Here is a 21,719-nt window from a genome sequence, read left to right as displayed (position 1 = left end):
AGCTGCCAGCTTTTTGTGAAGTAACACAGACAAGGCAGAAATCTGTCCCTTCAGGGAACTTGCAGATAACCCTTTTTCTAATCCGTCTTGAAGGAAGGATAAAATCTTAGGAATCTTAACCTTGTCCCAAGGGAATCCTTTAGATTCACACCAACAGATATATTTTTTCCAAATCTTGCGGTAAATCTTTCTAGTTACAGGCTTTCTGGCCTGAACAAGAGTATCAATAACCGAATCTGAGAATCCTCGCTTCGATAGAATCAAGCGTTCAATCTCCAAGCAGTCAGCTGGAGTGAAACCAGATTCGGATGTTCGAACGGACCCTGAACAAGAAGGTCTCGTCTCAAAGGTAGCTTCCAAGGTGGAGCCGATGACATATTCACCAGATCTGCATACCAAGTCCTGCGTGGCCACGCAGGAGCTATCAAGATCACCGACGCCCTCTCCTGATTGATCCTGGCTACCAGCCTGGGGATGAGAGGAAACGGCGGGAACACATAAGCTAGTTTGAAGGTCCAAGGTGCTACTAGTGCATCCACTAGAGCCGCCTTGGGATCCCTGGATCTGGACCCGTAGCAAGGAACTTTGCAGTTCTGACGAGAGGCCATTAGATCCATGTCTGGAATGCCCCACCGCTGGGTGACTTGGGCAAAGATTTCCGGATGGAGTTCCCACTCCCCCGGATGCAATGTCTGACGACTCAGAAAATCCGCTTCCCAATTTTCCACTCCTGGGATGTGGATAGCAGACAGGTGGCAGGAGTGAGACTCCGCCCATAGAATGATTTTGGTCACTTCTTCCATCGCTAGGGAACTCCTTGTTCCCCCCTGATGGTTGATGTACGCAACAGTCGTCATGTTGTCTGATTGAAACCGTATGAACTTGGTCCTCGCTAGCTGAGGCCAAGCCTTGAGAGCATTGAATATCGCTCTCAGCTCCAGAATATTTATCGGTAGAAGAGATTCTTCCCGAGACCAAAGACCCTGAGCTTTCAGGGATCCCCAGACCGCGCCCCAGCCCATCAGACTGGCGTCGGTCGTGACAATGACCCACTCTGGTCTGCGGAACGTCAACCCTTGTGACAGATTGTCCAGGGACAGCCACCAACGGAGTGAGTCTCTGGTCCTCTGATTTACTTGTATCTTCGGAGACAAGTCTGTATAGTCCCCATTCCACTGACTGAGCATGCACAGTTGTAATGGTCTTAGATGAATGCGCGCAAAAGGAACTATGTCCATTGCCGCTACCATCAACCCGATCACTTCCATGCACTGAGCTATGGAAGGAAGAGGAACGGAATGAAGTATCCGACAAGAGTCTAGAAGTTTTGTTTTTCTGGCCTCTGTTAGAAAGATCCTCATTTCTAAGGAGTCTATAATTGTTCCCAAGAAGGGAACCCTTGTTGACGGGGATAGAGAACTCTTTTCCACGTTCACTTTCCAGCCGTGAGATCTGAGAAAGGCCAGGACGATGTCCGTGTGAGCCTTTGCTTGAGGAAGGGACGACGCTTGAATCAGAATGTCGTCCAGGTAAGGTACTACTGCAATGCCCCTTGGTCTTAGCACCGCTAGAAGGGACCCTAGTACCTTTGTGAAAATCCTTGGAGCAGTGGCTAATCCGAAAGGAAGCGCCACGAACTGGTAATGTTTGTCCAGGAATGCGAACCTTAGGAACCGATGATGTTCCTTGTGGATAGGAATATGTAGATACGCATCCTTTAAATCCACCGTGGTCATGAATTGACCTTCCTGGATGGAAGGAAGAATAGTTCGAATGGTTTCCATCTTGAACGATGGAACCTTGAGAAACTTGTTTAAGATCTTGAGATCTAAAATTGGTCTGAACGTTCCCTCTTTTTTGGGAACTATGAACAGATTGGAGTAGAACCCTATCCCTTGTTCTCTTAGTGGAACAGGATGAATCACTCCCATTTTTAACAGGTCTTCTACACAATGTAAGAACGCCTGTCTTTTTATGTGGTCTGAAGACAACTGAGACCTGTGGAACCTCCCCCTTGGGGGAAGTCCCTTGAATTCCAGAAGATAACCCTGGGAGACTATTTCTAGCGCCCAAGGATCCAGAACATCTCTTGCCCAAGCCTGAGCGAAGAGAGAGAGTCTGCCCCCCACCAGATCCGGTCCCGGATCGGGGGCCAATATTTCATGCTGTCTTGGTAGCAGTGGCAGGTTTCTTGGCCTGCTTTCCCTTATTCCAGCCTTGCATTGGTCTCCAAGCTGGCTTGGCTTGAGAAGTATTACCCTCTTGCTTAGAGGACGTAGCACTTTGGGCTGGTCCGTTTTTACGAAAGGGACGAAAATTAGGTCTATTTTTCGCCTTGAAAGGCCGATCCTGAGGAAGGGCGTGGCCCTTACCCCCAGTGATATCAGAGATAATCTCTTTCAAGTCAGGGCCAAACAGCGTTTTCCCCTTGAAAGGAATGTTTAGTAGCTTGTTCTTGGAAGACGCATCAGCCGACCAAGATTTCAACCAAAGCGCTCTGCGCGCCACAATAGCAAACCCAGAATTCTTAGCCGCTAACCTAGCCAATTGAAAAGTGGCGTCTAGGGTGAAAGAATTAGCCAATTTGAGAGCATTGATTCTGTCCATAATCTCCTCATAAGGAGGAGAATCACTATCGAGCGCCTTTATCAGCTCATCAAACCAGAAACATGCGGCTGTAGTGACAGGGACAATGCATGAAATTGGTTGTAGAAGGTAACCCTGCTGAACAAACATCTTTTTAAGCAAACCTTCTAATTTTTTATCCATAGGATCTTTGAAAGCACAACTATCCTCTATGGGTATAGTGGTGCGTTTGTTTAAAGTAGAAACCGCTCCCTCGACCTTGGGGACTGTCTGCCATAAGTCCTTTCTGGGGTCGACCATAGGAAACAATTTTTTAAATATGGGGGGAGGGACGAAAGGAATACCGGGCCTTTCCCATTCTTTATTAACAATGTCCGCCACCCGCTTGGGTATAGGAAAAGCTTCTGGGAGCCCCGGCACCTCTAGGAACTTGTCCATTTTACATAGTTTCTCTGGGATGACCAACTTTTCACAATCATCCAGAGTGGATAATACCTCCTTAAGCAGAATGCGGAGATGTTCCAACTTAAATTTAAATGCAATTACATCAGGTTCAGCCTGTTGAGAAATGTTCCCTGAATCAGTAATTTCTCCCTCAGACAAAACCTCCCTGGCCCCCTCAGATTGGGTTAGGGGCCCTTCAGAGATATTAATATCAGCGTCGTCATGCTCTTCAGTAACTAAAACAGAGCAGCCACGCTTACGCTGACAAGGGTTCATTTTGGCTAAAATGTTTTTGACAGAATTATCCATTACAGCCGTTAATTGTTGCATAGTAAGGAGTATTGGCGCGCTAGATGTACTAGGGGCCTCCTGAGTGGGCAAGACTCGTGTAGACGAAGGAGGGAATGATGCAGTACCATGCTTACTCCCCTCACTTGAGGAATCATCTTGGGCATCATTGTCATTATCACATAAATCACATTTATTTAAATGAACAGGAATTCTGGCTTCCCCACATTCAGAACACAGTCTATCTTGTAGTTCAGACATGTTAAACAGGCATAAACTTGATAATAAAGTACAAAAAACGTTTTAAAATAAAACCGTTACTGTCACTTTAAATTTTAAACTGAACACACTTTATTACTGCAATTGCGAAAAAACATGAAGGAATTGTACAAAATTCACCAAATTTTCACCACAGTGTCTTAAAGCCTTAAAAGTATTGCACACCAAATTTGGAAGCTTTAACCCTTAAAATAACGGAACCGGAGCCGTTTTAACACTTTAACCCCTTTACAGTCCCTGGTATCTGCTTTGCTGAGACCCAACCAAACCCAAAGGGGAATACGATACCAAATGACGCCTTCAGAAGGTCTTTTCTAAGTATCAGAGCTCCTCTCACATGCGACTGCATGCCATGCTTCTCAAAAACAAGTGCGCCACACCGGCGCGAAAATGAGGCTCTGCTTATGCTTTGGGAAAGCCCCTAAGAAATAAGGTGTCTAATACAGTGCCTGCCGATATTATAATATCAATATACCCAGATAAAATGATTCCTCAAGGCTAAATATGTGTTAATAATGAATCGATTTAGCCCAGAAAAGTCTACAGTCTTAATAAGCCCTTGTGAAGCCCTTATTTACCATCGTAATAAACATGGCTTACCGGATCCCATAGGGAAAATGACAGCTTCCAGCATTACATCGTCTTGTTAGAATGTGTCATACCTCAAGCAGCAAGAGACTGCACACTGTTCCCCCAACTGAAGTTAATTGCTCTCAACAGTCCTGTGTGGAACAGCCATGGATTTTAGTTACGGTTGCTAAAATCATTTTCCTCATACAAACAGAAATCTTCATCTCTTTTCTGTTTCTGAGTAAATAGTACATACCAGCACTATTTCAAAATAACAAACTCTTGATTGAATAATAAAAACTACAGTTAAACACTAAAAAACTCTAAGCCATCTCCGTGGAGATGTTGCCTGTACAACGGCAAAGAGAATGACTGGGGTAGGCGGAGCCGAGGAGGGATCATGTGACCAGCTTTGCTGGGCTCTTTGCCATTTCCTGTTGGGGAAGAGAATATCCCACAAGTAAGGATGACGCCGTGGACCGGACACACCTATGTTGGAGAAAACTAAATTCGCCTGAAACGAATTGCACATGTCTAGTCTTAACTCAAATTTATTAATACCTGAAACCTTCATACAGTGGGATACCATAATACTAAAATATCATCATATCTCTCCAAAATATTCTCCACTAACTCCAATAATAGAAAACATAAAATTTGTTCTGGGTTTAGATCGCTTAAAATACCTTGTTCAGCAACAGTATAGAACTTTACGGATGTATAAATTGGGCAATAATGGCAGGGTGTATTTGAGACAGGAATTGATTGATAAGGGGATGGTCTATTTCCAACACTGGTTTATGTACTACCAATATATCTAATATCACTAGACACCCAGAGAGGAGAAATCTACTTAGGTTTTTTTTACATCCTTCGAGAATTTGTGCATATCACGGCCTAAACCCTTGAAGCACACTCTTTCTATTACATATTCCCTTTTACAGCAAACAGTCCCAGGCTACGTTCCTTATTATATAGAGAGATGGAATTGTAAATTATATCAACATCACACAGTTAGAAGCACAACAAATATTTTCAAATATTATTAAAATCCTTGGTATTAGCAATCTATAAGAACACCGGTCAGACTTCAATTTTTTTTCCATACTCATAGTGATAAATGTTGGAGATGTGGTGCCTTCAAGGGCAACATGGCTCATATTTGGTGGCTCTGCCCTAAGATTGTAATGATTTGGTATTTATAAGCATTTAAGGTTTGGGAAACTTTGCCTCCTCCTGGTAGGAATGTATATCCCATAAGTAACAGATCGTGGTCTCTCGCCACCTATATAAAAGAAATATTGCTTTAATATTACAGCATATTTCTTTAAGAGGTTTGTAGTCAAAGTAATATACAATATATTACATGGTTTTTATGGATCAAATTATCATTTATAGAAATGTTAACACATAATTGCGACATGAGCATTGAATTATTGTAATGTTTTCTTTTTGTTATGTTAAAAAAAAGTCTTTGTAAACAGAACAACATCCTGGTACTGTATATGTGTGTGTATCATTACAAGGAGTTTTAACTGTTTTTTTTTACTAATGCTATTGTTTAATAAACTGGTAAACAAAAAAGCAATTTTGCAGTCCCAGGACACACTCCATGTGCTATCTTAGCTCATATGCTGTGGCCAATTTGGTAAAGAAGGTGACACAAAGAGGCAAATGGCATTTATTTGATATTGTTGAAAATGACACCTGCACAAAAATATACTTGCTACTGTTTTGCTCACACTTATAAGACAGCTGACTAAAATACTCACCTTAGGTTAATGGTCTCATTATAAAGAATTACATTCAAAATTCAGTAAGTAAAACAGTGCTCCAACCCAAGAACATTTAGGAATTTCAGAAACTCTAAAGTATTACCTGCAAGAGATTACGTGCTAGGCGCGTCTTGCCTGTATACACTAGGAGGAAGTGATTATTTAAAGTCTCGAGGAAGCCATCAGGTAGGTTGATTTGCTCAACTCGCACTTGAAGAGGTAACTCTGGGGCTGAGCGGCCAATCTTCACTCCAGGTATAAGGCCACCAACCTGGTCCTGCCAGCCGCCCCCTGCAACAAGAAACACCTTGGGTAACAATGCAAACACTGGAACAATGGAAAAAAGGATTCAAAGTTTTGATCAATTATTTTAAAATAAATTAAACTTCCAATTTGTTTACAAGTACATTGTGGTAACACTGGATTATCCAGAATATTTAAGACACACATACACATGTTTTAAGGTTGAGATTTATAGAAATCCAAAAAACTAGGTAACATTTAGATACACTAAACCTTCAACTTTGGTGCAAATGACCTTGTGGTACAAAGTGGCTCTATTTTTCCCCCTGCTAGTGCACAAACTTTGCTAGAGGTAATCTTAAAGGGACACTGAACCCAAATTTTTTCTTTCATGATTCAGATAGAGCATGCATTTTTAAGCCATTTCCTAATTTACTTCTATTATCAATTTTAATTTGTTCTCTTGCTATCTTTATTTGAAAAAGAAGGCATCTCAGCTAAGGAGCCAGCAAATGCTTGCTTCAGGACCATGGACAGCACTTGTTTATTGGTGCTGACCAAATAGCAAGGACAACCCAGGTTGTTCACCAAAAATGGGCCGGCATCTAAACTTACATTCTTGCTTTTCAAATAAACATACCAAGAGAATGAAGAAAATTTGATAATAGGAGTAAATTAGAAAGTTGCTTAAAAATGCATGCTCTATGTGAATCATGAAAGAATTTTTTTTAGTACAGTGTCCCTTTAACAGAAAACCTGATGCGCACTAACTTAAAGGGACAGTCAACACTTGCGGTAACATTATTTGATACTTGCTTCTTGTACTAATCACCGTCGATAACTTCTCTAATACCAGGTAAATATGGCAACCGAACTCAGAAAAGCGCGTGCAATTTCTGACCGGTGTGGGGGAGTTCGGCTGCCATATTTACCTGGTATTAGAGAAGTTATACACATGCAAAGTCCCAAAGAACCCCATGCCTGGCTTCGGCGCTCAGAGGTCCCCAAAGCAGGAACGGCCCTTGTTTTTTCTTGTTTCACATAAAGGCAGATTTCTTTAATTCCCTGTGTGGTGTGCCTGCTTTGGGGACCTCTGAGCGCCGGAGTCAGGCATGGGGTTCTTTGTATATGTATATATACACACACACCTATATATATATATATATATGGACATAGGAACTTAGATCACAATGGTATTAGGTGGTACTTTAGCCCCTTTATAAAATTATAAATTTGTTAATAATTATTACAATCTGAGAGTAGTACGTGGCTGTTGATTGTTGTTGTTATAAGATTCTACAGATTAACATCTTTGGTTTGTTTGTCTTAAAGAGACGTAGACACCATTTGTTAGATGTTAACAATTAAGCTGTATTAACCTTGTTGTTATTTGTTATGAGCACTATCTAGTTCATGTGTACTGTAGAAACATCATATTAAGATATACTGTACTTATTAACAACAGTCTCAAAGCTAATTTGGCCCCAACAGCCACGTACTACTCTCAGATTGTAATAATTAACAAATTTATAATTTTATAAATGGGGCTAAAGTACCATCTAATACCATTGTGATCTAAGTTCCTATGTCCATGCGCCCTTGATCAAATCATTTCTATCTTTTTGTTGTACACATTTTGGACAGTGGTCATTAGGCTAGTGGACAAGGGGGGCGCCACTGTAGTATTAGATTATACCCAATATAGATGTAAGGCACTCAGACAATTACAGGACACGACTACTTACCATCAACTGCCAACCAATACCACAAGGGTCTTCAAGAAACAAATTGATGAATTCTTAAGTCTGGCCCATCAGGCATGTGTAATTGATGATGATGTATTTGGCTATCCGACTGTTGACCATCCGGTTTGCCCGATTTTGTATCTTCTACCCAAAATCAATAAATCTCTGGAGAACCCCCCTGGTAGACCCATTGTGTCCGCTAGGGGATCACTCCTGCAGCCTTTGGCTGAACTTATTGATTTCTACCTGCAACCGGTGGTACAAAATACACAGTCACATCTTAAAGACTCGTTTGAATTGATCAATCTGTTAAAAAATATTGAAGACATCAAACCCACTGATATCTTGGTCACCATGGACGTGGTGAGTTTATATACGGTTATACCCCACGCACATGGAATTGATATGGTCAGACAATCACTTACTGATAATGGTCATTATACAGGACCTCCGATTGAGTTTCTAATTCACCTTGTGGAGTTCTGCCTGGAGAAAAAAAAAAATTAGTTTTGAAAACAACTATTTCCTACAGGTTATGGAGACGGCGATGGGGTCAAATATGGCCCCATCGTATGCCAACATCTATATGTCGATGTATGAACAGCATAATATTTTTTCCAGGCAGAACCCCCTTAAATTTTACCGTCGTTACATAGACAACGTCTTTTTAATTTGGGGTGATACCCTTGAAAATCTTTTGGAATGGGTTAATAGTCTTAATTGTCTTGAGTCCACCATCAGGTTTAAAATGGAACATAATACTGAATGTATCCATTTTTTGGATTTAGAAATCTTTAAAGTTGAGACCCTGAGCGGGTGTAAACTACAGACAACCTTATTTCAGAAAGCCACAGACAGGAATTCTATCCTACATTATAGCAGCTTTCACCCAAGATCACAAAAAGATGGGGTCAGTTCTTCCCAGCTCCTGCGGGTCGTCTGCAACAATACGGACGACTCCCGCAAAGAAATACAATTAGAAGAGATGTCACAGAAATTCCTTGAGAGGGGTTATCCGTTGTCCTTGATTGAAGAACAGCATCTTAAAGCAAGTGAGTGGACACAAGACGCTCTAACTACTAGGAAGGTTGTGGATGAAACATCAAATCGGCTAAATTTTTTAACCACTTATACTCCTGGATCAGAGCAGAGAAACTGGATGATGCTCTCTAAGGACACAAGCCTTCCTTTTCTTGACTCTCCAGCACCATGTATGGTTTATAGGAGAGCAAGTAATTTGAGGGATTTATTGGTATTGAACGATCCAGCACACTGTTATGAGAAACAAGTATGGTTACCCAAGGGTAAACCAGGATGCTAAAAATTTGGAAATTGTTTGACGTGTAACAGTCTAATTACTGGAAATTTGTTTCAACATCCACACACCAATAGGCGGTATAAAATCAAGCACAGGTTGAAGTGTACTTCAGAGTTCGTCATTTATTCTATCACTTGCCCTTGCTCTATGTACTATATTGGCAAGACGGTAACATCCTTTAGGGAACGGCTTGCCAACCATAAGACAGCGATCCATCAGGCACTTGATAAAGGATGCGCAGACCAGCCTGTGGCACGCCATTTCTTGTCTGCTGGACACTCCATTTCCTCCCTAAATACAATGCTAATTGATCATGTGCCTTGCCTCAAAAGAGGTGGTGATAGAGGACAGGCACTGCTGCGGATGGAGGTTTGTTGGATATTTAATCTAGACACGGTTACCCCCCGAGGTCTGAACACTAACATTGACTTTGATTGTTGCTATAGGGCTAGATAATCTATGCCCGCTGGGAGTCGTCCTTATAAAGTTTCTAACATATTCCTTGAAGTCATGATGTGTCTATGTACCACCCGGTATAGTCTTTATACATATGTTTTTTTTTCCTGGGCATTATTATCACCTTGATACCATTCTATAGGTATAGAGGGTTATAATAATACGCTCTTATGATGATGTTAGGTTACTTAACATATATGGGTTACTTGATGTGATATGCCAGTTAGTAGTTATGTTTCTTTATGTTTTAACTAAATATGGGTTTGTACACTTGGTCCCTCTGTGGCCACACTTTTACGTAGTTAGCTGTCAGGTTGGTGCTGGTGATCCCACCCACATACTTCACTCGATATACGGAAACATCGTTGTGTTTACTGGTTTCCATGCCGACCGAGTCCCCTGCTGTCAGCATATGCGTAGGAGGCGCGATGACGTCACCAGGCGTCTGGCCCGACAGATAGTGTTTGGAGACCGGAACCATGCGCAGCGTGTGGGTGTGTGATACACTGACCTTCTGATTGGCGCATTCACTTTGGTAGGTGGGTATTTAAATAAGGGTTCTGGTTCTGTGTGTTATGTCCGGGTTGGCTACCATTGACAAAGGCTCCTGTGAGAGCCAAAACGTTTGGTTTCTTGCCTTTCAACACTATTAAAACGGATTTAAATCCTGCTGTGCCTGCTGTGTGGAGTCTCTGTGTATCACGGATACCGTCCGTGGGAATCATCTCTTGCTTGTTTTTGTTTTTTTATATATATATATATATCTATATTTATCTACACCTATATATAATCATAAGTATAGATATATATTGTACCAAAATACCATCAGATATATGTAGAAATATGTATTTATGAATAAATAGAACATATTCTGCTATGTGAAGAACATTGGAATGTGAATTATTAATATTTTCATGTCGGGTTAGCGCACAGGCAAGTAGGGTGTTTTTCCCCCCCACTTTTTTTGCGAAAGCGTTTTACTTTAATACGAGTGCTAACCGGCGTGCTCAAAAAGCTTACTTTTAGCACAGTTAGTGCATGAGCAGAAGCGTAAAATACCACCCACTCATAATTTGGCTCTATATAAACTATATAACAAAAGACCATGGATTACATAAAGGCTTCAGATTACCATATTTTTTAGTGAATCTCTGTCATATCATAGACTGAGGCTGAGCAGTGAGCCAGTATTAATAATGACCTGTTTTATCTTTTCAATTACATGTCACCTTTCAGAATGTTCTTATTACCTGTAGTAAGAACCTGCTCCAGATGTAGAACTGCATGGATCAGAGACTCTGCATCTGCTGACCTTCCAGATGCCTCATAAAGGACGGCTAACACTGCCCCAGCCAGGATACTACTGGTACCTATAACAAAACAAAAAAAACATCTAAATGCTAACATATTCTCTCTAGCCAGGCACTTACTATTTGCTCTTGTATATCAATTAGAATATTGTCGTCTGCAGCAAGAACATCTGAATCAATGAATAATTTTACATTCATATTAGCCTTATGATGTTAATACTATTTTAAACATTTGACTTAATTTTCCTTATCATTCACACCAATCACAAATGTAAGCCCTTCATTCAATACTATACTTCAGCAGGTATCACGTTTTGATAGGTATCAGGCCAGATATAATTAACTGGATAGATGTAGTGGCCCTTGGGCCTTAAGGTGGACAAGCCTACTTATATCTGCTAGTAATTTCAGTGATCACTTATTTTAAAAAAGATATTTCTTTTCTGAGGTTATCAGCTGAGCTTTCAGTACCAGGCTGTTCCTATCTTTCTCTCTTAAATTGTATCTTACAGTGGCACTCCTATGGATTGCAAGCAGTCTCATTTCAAATAGAAGCAAGAGAGTTCTAACATTTCAAGCCTCCCTATAATACAGTTAGCATTATCATATATATGATTATATTTCTAACCTTACAAATACTATTACATGCACAAATGCATATTAAGGGCCAGATTACGAGTGGAGCCTAAAAAGAAAATTTATGCTTACCTGATAAATTTGTTTCTTTTTAGACATGATGAGTCCACAGATTTCATCCTTACTTGTGGGATTACGCCTCCTGGTCAGCAGGAGGCAAAGAGCACCACAGCAGAGCTGTTATATAGCTCCTCCCTTCCCTCCCACTCCAGTCATTCGACCGAAGTTAGGAAGAGAAAGGAAAAGCCAAGGTGCAGAGGTGTCTGAAGTTTACAAAAATTAATAATCTGTCTCAGAGAACAGGGCGGTCCGTGGAAATTTATCAGGTAAGCATAAATTTTCTTTTCTTTTTAAAGACACGATGAGTTCACGGATTTCATCCTTACTTGTGGGATACAATACCAAAGCTAGAGTACACGGATGATAAGGGAGGGACAAGACAGGGAACCTAAACAGAAGGCACCACTGCTTGAAGAACCTTTCTCCCAAAAACAGCTTCAGCCGAAGCAAAGGTATCAAATTTGTAAAATTTAAAAAAAGTGTGAAGAGAGGACCAAGTTGCAGCCTTGCAAATCTGTTCAACAGAAGCTTCATTTTTGAATGCCCATGAGGAAGCAACAGCCCTGGTGGAATGAGCCGTAACTCCTTCAGGAGGTTGCTGTCCAGCAGTCTCATATGCAAAACGGATGATACTCTTCAGCCAAAAAGAAAGAGAGGTAGCCGTAGCTTTCTGACCCTTACGTTTTCCAGAAAAAATGACAAACAGAGAAGACGATTGACGAAAGTCCTTAGTCACTTCTAGGTAAAGCACAGACTACGTCCAAATTGTGCAGAAGACGTTCCTTCTGAGAAGGATTAGGACACAAGGAAGGAACAACAATCTCCTGATTAATGTTCCTGTCTGAAACAACCTTAGGAAGAAAACCAAGTTTAGTAGGTAAAACCACCTTATCCGAATGAAAAATAAGGTAAGGTGAATTATATTGTAATGCCGAAAGCTCAGACACTCTTCTAGCGGAGGAAATGGCAACAAGAAATAAAACTTTCCAAGATAACAACTTAATATCTATGGAATGCATAGGCTCAAACGGAACCCCTTGAAGAACTTTAAGAACTAAATTCAAACTACATGGAGGAGCAATTGGTTTAAACACAGGCCTGATTCTAATCAAAGCCTGACAAAAGGATTGAACATCTGGGACATTTGCCAGACACTTGTGTAACAAAATAGATAAGGCAGAGATCTGACCCTTTAGGGAACTTGCCAATAAACCCTTCTCCAATCCTTCTTGGAGAAAAGACAAAATCCTGGGAATCCTAACTCTAGTCCATGAAGTAGCCCTTGGATTCACACCAATAAAGATATTTACGCCATATCTTATGGTAAATCTTCCTAGTTACAGGTTTACGCTCCTGAATTAAGGTATCTATGACAGAATCCGAGAAACCCCAGATCGGCATACCAAATCCTGCGAGGCTACGCGGGAGCGATGAGGATCACTGATGCCTTCTCCTGTTTGATTTGAGCAATAACCCGGGGAAGAAGAGCAAACGGGGGAAATAGATATGCTAGGCTGAAGGACCAAGGAACTGCCAAGGCATCTATCAGTTCCGCCTGGGGATCCTTGGACCTGTATCTCGGGAGCTTGGCATTCTGACGAGATGCCATGAGATCCAACTCTGGCCGACCCCATTTGAGAATCAGGTTGGAGAATATTTCCGGATGGAGTTCCCACTCTCCCGGATGAAAGGTCTGCCTGCTCAGAAAATCCACCTCCCAGTTGTCAACCCCTGGGATGTGGATCGCTGACAGATGGCAAGAATGGGCCTCCGCCCACTGGATTATCTTGGCTACTTCGGTCATCGCTAAGGAACTCCTCGTTCCTCCCTGATGATTGATGTAAGACACTGTCGTTATGTTGTCCGACTGGAATCTGATGAATTGGGCCGAAGCCAACTGAGGCCATGCCCGAAGAGCATTGAAGATCGCCCTCAGCTCTAGGATGTTGATAGGAAGGAGAGACTCTGCCTGAGTCCATACTCCCTGAGCCTCCTTTAGAGAGCCCCAGACTGCTCCCCATCCTAAAAGGCTGGCGTCTGTTGTCACAATCACCCATGAAGGTCTTCGAAAGCATTTCCCCTGGGATAGATGATCCAGAGACAACCACCATTGAAGAGAGTCCCTTGTCTCCTGTTCCAGGGTTATTCGAGGAGACAAATCTGTATAATCTCCATTCCACTGCCTGAGTATGCTTAACTGCAGAGGCCCGAGGTAAAACCAAGCAAACGGTATGATGTCCATTGCCGCCACCATCAATCCGATTACCTCAATGCACTGAGCCACTGACGGCTGAGGAGTGGACTGAATGACTCGACATGTATCCAGAGTCTTTGATTTTCTGACCTCTGTCAGAAAAATTCTCATGGATATAGAATCGATTAGAGTTCCCAAGAAGGGCACCCTTGTCTTCGGGATTAAAGAACTCTTTTCCAGATTTACCTACCACCCGTGAGTTCTCAGGAAGGATAGCACAATGTCGGTATGGGACTTTGCTTGCTAACAAGATGACGCCTGTATTAGAATATTGTCCAGATAAGGCGCCACCGCAATGCCCCGCGATCTTAGAACCGCCAGCAGAGAACCCAGGACCTTTGTGAAAATTCTGGGTGCCGTGGCCAGACTGAAAGGAAGAGCCACGAACTGAAAGTGTTTGCCCAGAAAGGCAAACCTAAGGAACTTGTGATGATTTCTTTGGATAGGAACATGTAGATATGCATCCTTTAAATCCACTGTCGTCATAAATTGACCCTCCTGGATCAATGGAAGAATGGTACGAATAGTTTCTATCTTGAATGATGGAACTCTGAGAAACTTGTTTAGACTCTTGAGGTCTAATATAGGTCTGAAGGTTCCCTCCTTTTTGGGGACTACAAACAGATTTGAATAAAAACCCCGCCCCTGTTCCTGTATTGGAACGGGACAAATTACTCCCATAGAAGAGAGGTCTCTTACACATTGTAAGAACGCCTCTTTTTTTATCTGGTCTGCAGATAATCTTGAAAGAAGAAATCTTCCTCGGGGAGGAGACTTTCTGAACTCCAGTTTGTATCCCTGAGACCCTATTTCTATAGCCCAGGGATCCTGAACGTCCCGCACCCAAGCCTGAATGAAGAAGGAAAGTCTGCCCCCTACCAGATCCGGTACCGGATCGGGGGAAAACCCTTCATGCTGACTTGGAATCAGCAACAGGTTTCTTGGATTGTTTACCCTTGTTCCAAGATTGGTTGGGTCTCCAAGTAGACTTAGATTGCGAATAGTTTCCTTCCTGTTTAGAGGAAGAAGAGAAGGAATTTCCCTTGAAATTTCGAAAGGAACGAAAATTACTTTGTCGTCCTTTCTGCTTGGTTCTTTTATCTTGAGGAAGCAGATGACCCTTATCACCCGTGATGTCAGAGATAATTTCCTTCAAGACAGGTCCAAACAAGGTCTTTCCCTTGTAAGGAATTGCCAGGAGCTTAGACTTGGATGATACATCCGCAGACCAAGACTTCAACCATAAGGCTCTGCGGGCTAGGATAGAAAAACCTGAACTCTTAGCAGCCAATTTAGTAATTTGCAGAGAAGCATCTGTAATAAAAGAATTGGCTAATTTCAGAGCTTTAATCCGATCCTGGATTTCCTCTAAAGAAGTCTCAGTCTTAAGAGACTCCGCAAGAGCATCGAACCAATAAGCTGCTGCCTTAGTGACCATAGCGATGCACGCAGCCGGTTGCAATAGCAAACCCTGGTGAACATAGATCTTTTTAAGTAGACCCTCCAATTTCTTGTCCATAGGGTCTTTGAAGGCACAACTGTCCTCAATAGGAATAGTAGTTCGTTTGGCCAAGGTGGATATAGCCCCCTCCACCTTAGGAACCGTCTGCCAAGTTTCCCTGACAGTGTCAGCTATAGGGAACATCTTCTTGAAAATAGGAGAAGGAGAGGAGGGAATACCTAGTCTCTTCCATTCCTTAGAAATAATCTCCGAAGTTCGCTTGGGAACTGAAAAAACATCTGAGTAAGAAGGAACTTCGAAGTATTTGCCCAACTTACTCGATTTCTCAGGAACGACCACTACTGTGGAGTCACAGTCGTCCAAAGTCACTAAGACCTCCCTGAGTAACAGGCGGAGGCGTTCTAGTTTAAACCTGAGACAACTTCTGAATCAGTCAAAGGTAAGGAACTCCCTGAGTCTGAAATTTTACCTTCCGATAGAACCTCCATACCCTCCATCTCAGATCCCTGAGAGGGTACATCCGAGATTGCCACAATAGCATCAGAAACTTCATTGAACACAAAGTTGTCCTTCCTTTTACGTTTGCCTTGAAGTATAGGAAAGGCAGATAACGCATCAGAAAGTGTAGAAGACATAACCGCAGCTATGTCTTTTAACGTAACTGAAGTAGAAGCTAGAGAAGAAGTACAGGGCACTGCTTGAGTGGGCGTTAAAGGTTGGGACACTTGGGGAGAAAGCTGCAGCATGCTCTGCATCTCATCATTAGACTCCTGAGAAGCACCCGCCTTTGAAAAATTTTGAGTATGAAAAATGTTTTCTTTATAACTTAAAGCACTCTCAACACGAGGGACAAAAAGGAACCAGTGGTTCCACATTGGCATCTAAGCACATGGCGCAAGTAACATTATGCAAAGCTTCTGAATCCATTTTAGAGAAGACAATATAGTACAATTTTTTAATACACAAAAAAAAAAAGTTACTGGCCCTTTAAATTTTAAAACTGGACTTTTTTACTGCATGAGGAAAAAAACTGAGTTGTAAAATGGAAGACCAACTGTCGACAAATTACTTCGTAAACTTGAAAAAAAAACAAAAAAAAACAGGATACTGTGCCTTTAAATTTTGAATGCAACAACTTTCCTGTTTAAAACAAAAAACGTATCACTTTAGCTAAATAAAAAACGTTTTTAACACACACTCAAACACCTCTACGCATCAGCAGCTCTGCTGAGGCGCCTACCTGCCGACCGGTCCCACTGCAATTCCTGGTGCAGAAGTACAAGACTCAGGAGCGCTAAAACAACCGCTTGCTTGTTTAGTAAAAAACCATGCGGTTCTAGAGCAAAGAAAGGATGTCACTGTCCTGCAAGCCTGATAGCCGATGAGCCTCACAGTTAAACCGGAACCTTCTCCGGATGCCGGGTTATGTCAAACTGCGCAGTGAAAGTACAAAGAGCGCAAAAACATAATTTATGTAAGAATTTACCTGATAAATTAATTTCTTTTATATTGGCAAGAGTCCATGAGCTAGTGACGTATGGGATATACAATCCTACCAGGAGGGGCAAAGTTTCCCAAACCTCAAAATGCCTATAAATACACCCCTCACCACACCCACAATTCAGTTTAACGAATAGCCAAGCAGTGGGGTGATAAAGAAAGGAGTAGAAAGCATCAACAAAGGAATTTGGAAATAATTGTGCTTTATACAAAAATTCATAACCACCATAAAAACATAATTTATGCTTACCTGATAAATTTATTTCTCTTGTAGTGTATCCAGTCCACGGATCATCCATTACTTGTGGGATATTCTCCTTCCCAACAGGAAGTTGCAAGAGGATAACCCACAGCAGAGCTGCTATATAGCTCCTCCCCTAACTGTCATATCCAGTCATTCGACCGAAAACAAACAGAGAAAGGAGAAACCATAGGGTGCAGTGGTGACTGTAGTTTAATTAAAATTTAGACCTGCCTTATAAGGACAGGGCGGGCCGTGGACCGGATACACTACAAGAGAAATAAATTTATCAGGTAAGCATAAATTATGTTTTCTCTTGTTAAGTGTATCCAGTCCACGGATCATCCAATACTTGTGGGATACCAATACCAAAGCTAAAGTACACGGATGATGGGAGGGACAAGGCAGGATTAAGCGGAAGGAACCACTGCCCGAAGAACCTTTCCCCAAAAACAGCCTCCGAAGAAGCAAAAGTATCAAATTTGTAAAATTTTGAAAAAGTGTGAAGCAAAGACCAAGTCGCAGCCTTGCAAATCTGTTCAGCAGAGGCCTCATTTTTGAAGGCCCATGTGGAAGCCACAGCTCTAGTAGAATGAGCTGTAATCCTTTCAGGGAGCTGCTGTCCAGCAGTCTCATAGGCAAGGCGTATTACGCTCCGAAGCCAAAAGGACAGAGAGGTTGCCAAAGCTTTTTGACCTCTCCTCTGTCCAGAGTAAACGACAAACAGGGAAGATGTTTGACGAAAATCCTTAGTAGCTTGTAAGTAAAACTTCAAGGCACGGACTACGTCCAGATTATGTAAAAGACGTTCCTTCTTTGAAGAAGGATTAGGACACAATGATCGAACAACAATCTCTTGATTGATATTCTTGTTAGAAACCACCTTAGGAAAAAACCCAGGTTTGGTACGCAGAACTACCTTATCTGCATGAAAAATCATATAAGGAGAATCACATTGTAAGGCAGATAGCTCAGAGACTCTCCGAGCCGAGGAAATAGCATCAAAAACAGAACTTTCCAAGATAAAAGTTTAATATCAATGGAAAGAAGGGGTTCAAACGGAACTCCTTGAAGAACTTTAAGAACCAAGTTTAAGCTCCACAGAGGAGCAACAGGTTTAAACACAGGCTTAATTCTAACCAAAGCCTGGCAAAATGCCTGAACGTCTGGAACCTCTGCCAGACGCTTGTGCAAAAGAATAGACAGAGCAGAAATCTGTCCCTTTAAGGAACTAGCTGATAATCCTTTGGGTATGACCCTTACCTCCAGTAATGTCAGCAATAATTTCCTTCAAACCAGGCCCGAATAAGGTCTGCCCCTTGAAAGGAATGTTGAGTAATTTAGACTTCGAAGTCACGTCAGCTGACCAGGATTTAAGCCATAGCGCCCTACGTGCCTGGATGGCGAATCCGGAATTCTTAACCGTTAGTTTAGTCAAATGAACAATGGCATCAGAAACAAATGAGTTAGCTAGCTTAAGTGTTCTAAGCTTGTCAATAATTTCAGTCAATGGAGCTGTATGGATGGCCTCTTCCAGGGCCTCAAACCAGAATGCCGCCGCGGCCGTGACAGGCGCTATGCATGCAAGGGGCTGTAAAATAAAACCTTGTTGAATAAACATTTTCTTAAGGTAACCCTCCAATTTTTTATCCATTGGATCTGAAAAAGCACAACTGTCCTCAACCGGGATAGTGGTACGCTTTGCTAAAGTAGAGACTGCTCCCTCCACCTTAGGGACCGTCTGCCATAAGTCCCGTGTAGTGGCGTCTATTGGAAACATTTTTCTAAATATAGGAGGTGGGGAAAAAGGCACACCCGGTCTATCCCACTCCTTGCTAATAATTTCTGTAAGCCTTTTAGGTATAGGAAAAACATCAGTACACACCGGCACCGCATAGTATTTATCCAGCCTACACAATTTCTCTGGTACTGCAACTGTGTTACAGTCATTCAGAGCAGCTAATACCTCCCCAAGCAATACACGGAGGTTCTCAAGCTTAAATTTAAAATTAGAAATCTCTGAATCAGGTTTCCCCGAATCAGAGACGTCACCCACAGACTGAAGCTCTCCGTCCTCATGATCTGCATATTGTGACGCAGTATCAGACATGGCCCTTACAGTATCTGCGCGCTCTGTATTTCTCCTAACCCCAGAGCAATCGCGCTTGCCTCTTAATTCAGGCAACCTGGATAATACCTCTGACAGGGTATTATTCATGATTGCAGCCATGTCCTGCAAGGTAATCGCTATGGGCGTCCCTGATGCAATTGGCGCCATATTAGCGTGCATCCCCTGAGCGGGAGGCGAAGGGTCTGACACGTGGGGAGAGTTAGTCGGCATAACTTCCCCCTCGTCAGAATCTTCTGGTGATATTTCTTTTATAGTTAAAGACTGATCTTTACTGTTTAAGGTGAAATCAATACATTTAGTACACATTCTCCTATGGGGCTCCACCATGGCTTTCAAACATAATGAACAAGTTGTTTCCTCTGTGTCAGACATGTTTAAACAGACTAGCAATGAGACTAGCAAGCTTGGAAAACACTTTAAACAAGTTTACAAGCAATATAAAAAACGTTACTGCACCTTTAAGATAACAGTGAAAAAAGGCAGTTACACTAACAAAATTTTTACAGTGTATGTAACAAGTTAGCAGAGCATTGCACCAACTTGCAAATGGATGATTAACCCCTTAATACCAAACACAGAATAATAACTGACAAAAACGTTTTTTTTTTTTTGTTTTTTGTTTTTTAAATAGTCACAACAACTGCCACAGCTCTACTATGGCTTGTTACCTCGCTCAAAAACGACTTTGAAGCCTTTTGAGCCCTCCAGAGATATCCTGGATCAGGCAGGAAGAAGCTGGATGTCTGTGTCTGTAATTTTTGCTGCACAAAAAAACCCCTCCCACTCATATTACAATAGTGGAAAGTCAGGAAACTGTTACTAGGCAGAATTCAAGCCAGCCATGTGGAAAAAAACTAGGCCCCAATAAGTTTTATCACCAAACATATATAAAAACGATTAAACATGCCAGCAAACGTTTTATATTACATTTTTATAAGAGTATGTATCTCTATTAATAAGCCTGATACCAGTAGCTCTCACTGCATTTAAGGCTTTACTTACATTAGTTCAGTATCAGCAGCATTTTCTAGCAAATTCCATCCCTAGAAATATATTTACTGCACATACCTTATTGCAGGATAACCTGCACGCCATTCCCTCTCTGAAGTTACCTCACTCCTCAGAATATGTGAGAACAGCCATGGATCTTAGTTACTTCTGCTAAGATCATAGAAAACGCAGGCAGATTCTTCTTCTAAATACTGCCTGAGAAAAACAGTACACTCCGGTACCATTTAAAAATAACAAACTTTTGATTGAAGAATAAACTAAGTATAAAACACCACACTCCTCTTACGACCTCCATCTTGGTTGAGGCTTGCAAGAGAATGACTGGATATGACAGTTAGGGGAGGAGCTATATAGCAGCTCTGCTGTGGGTGATCCTCTTGCAACTTTCTGTTGGGAAGGAGAATATCCCACAAGTAATGGATGATCCGTGGACTGGATACACTTAACAAGAGAAAAGGGTGGGCCTCATGGACTCTTGCCAATATGAAAGAAATTAATTTATCAGGTAAATTCTTACATAAATTATGTTTTTTTCATGTAATTGTCAAGAGTCCATGAGCTAGTGACGTATGGGATATCAATACCCAAGATGTGGAACTCCACGCAAGAGTCACTAGAGAGGGAGGGATAAATATAAAAACAGCCATTTTCCTCTTAAAAAATAATCCACAACACAAATTATAAGTTTATTCTTTTAATAACAAGAAAAACTTTAAACATCAGCAGAAGAATCAAACTGAAACAGCTGCCTGAAGAACTTTTCTACCAAAAACTGCTTCTGAAGAAGCAAATACATAAAAACGGTAGAATTTAGTAAATGTATGCAAAGAGGACCAAGTTGCCGCTTTGCAAATCTGATCAACTGAAGCTTCATTCTTAAAAGCCCACGAAGTGGAGACTGATCTAGTAGAATGAGCTGTAATTCTCTGAAGCGGGGTCTTACCCGACTCCAAATAATCTTGATGAATCAAAAGTTTTAACCAAGAAGCCAAGTAAATAGCAGAAGCTTTCTGACCTTTCCTAGGACAAGAAAATATAACAAATAGACTAGAAGTCTTCCTGAAATCTTTAGTAGCTTCAACATAATATTTCAAAGCTCTTACCATATCCAAAGAATGTAAGGATCTTTCCAAAGAATTCTTAGGATTAGGACACAAGGAAGGGACAACAATTTCTCTACTAATATTGTTAGAATTCAAAACCTTAGGTAAAAATTTAAATGAAGTCCGCAAAACCGCCTTATCCTGATGAAAAATCAGAAAAGGAGATTCACAAGAAAGAGCAGATAGCTCAGAAACTTTTCTAGCAGAAGAGATAGCCAAAAGAAACAACACTTTCCAAGAAAGTAGTTTAATGTCTAAAGAAATAAAAGAATGCATAGGGTAAAATGGAGGAGCCTGTAACGCCTTC

General features: G+C 41.5%; 1 protein-coding gene across 1 annotated transcript in view; it reads right to left on the bottom strand.

Annotated features, from left to right (window-relative positions):
• The window catches only part of FCSK (fucose kinase), a 234,822-nt gene that overhangs the window by 67,348 nt on the left and 145,755 nt on the right, over positions 1 to 21,719 (bottom strand). The window contains exons 20-21 of the mRNA XM_053702250.1: positions 10,955 to 11,074; positions 6,046 to 6,233 (exon numbers count right to left, since the gene is read on the bottom strand). Of these exons, the coding sequence (XP_053558225.1) occupies positions 6,046 to 6,233; positions 10,955 to 11,074 (308 nt within the window). The remainder of the gene's footprint in view (positions 1 to 6,045; positions 6,234 to 10,954; positions 11,075 to 21,719) is intronic.

This window comes from Bombina bombina, chromosome 1 (assembly GCF_027579735.1).
Source record: "Bombina bombina isolate aBomBom1 chromosome 1, aBomBom1.pri, whole genome shotgun sequence".
Taxonomy (NCBI): domain Eukaryota; kingdom Metazoa; phylum Chordata; class Amphibia; order Anura; family Bombinatoridae; genus Bombina; species Bombina bombina.
The sequence above is the reverse complement of the archived record's forward strand: the minus strand, read 5'-3'. Positions and strand labels throughout refer to the sequence as shown.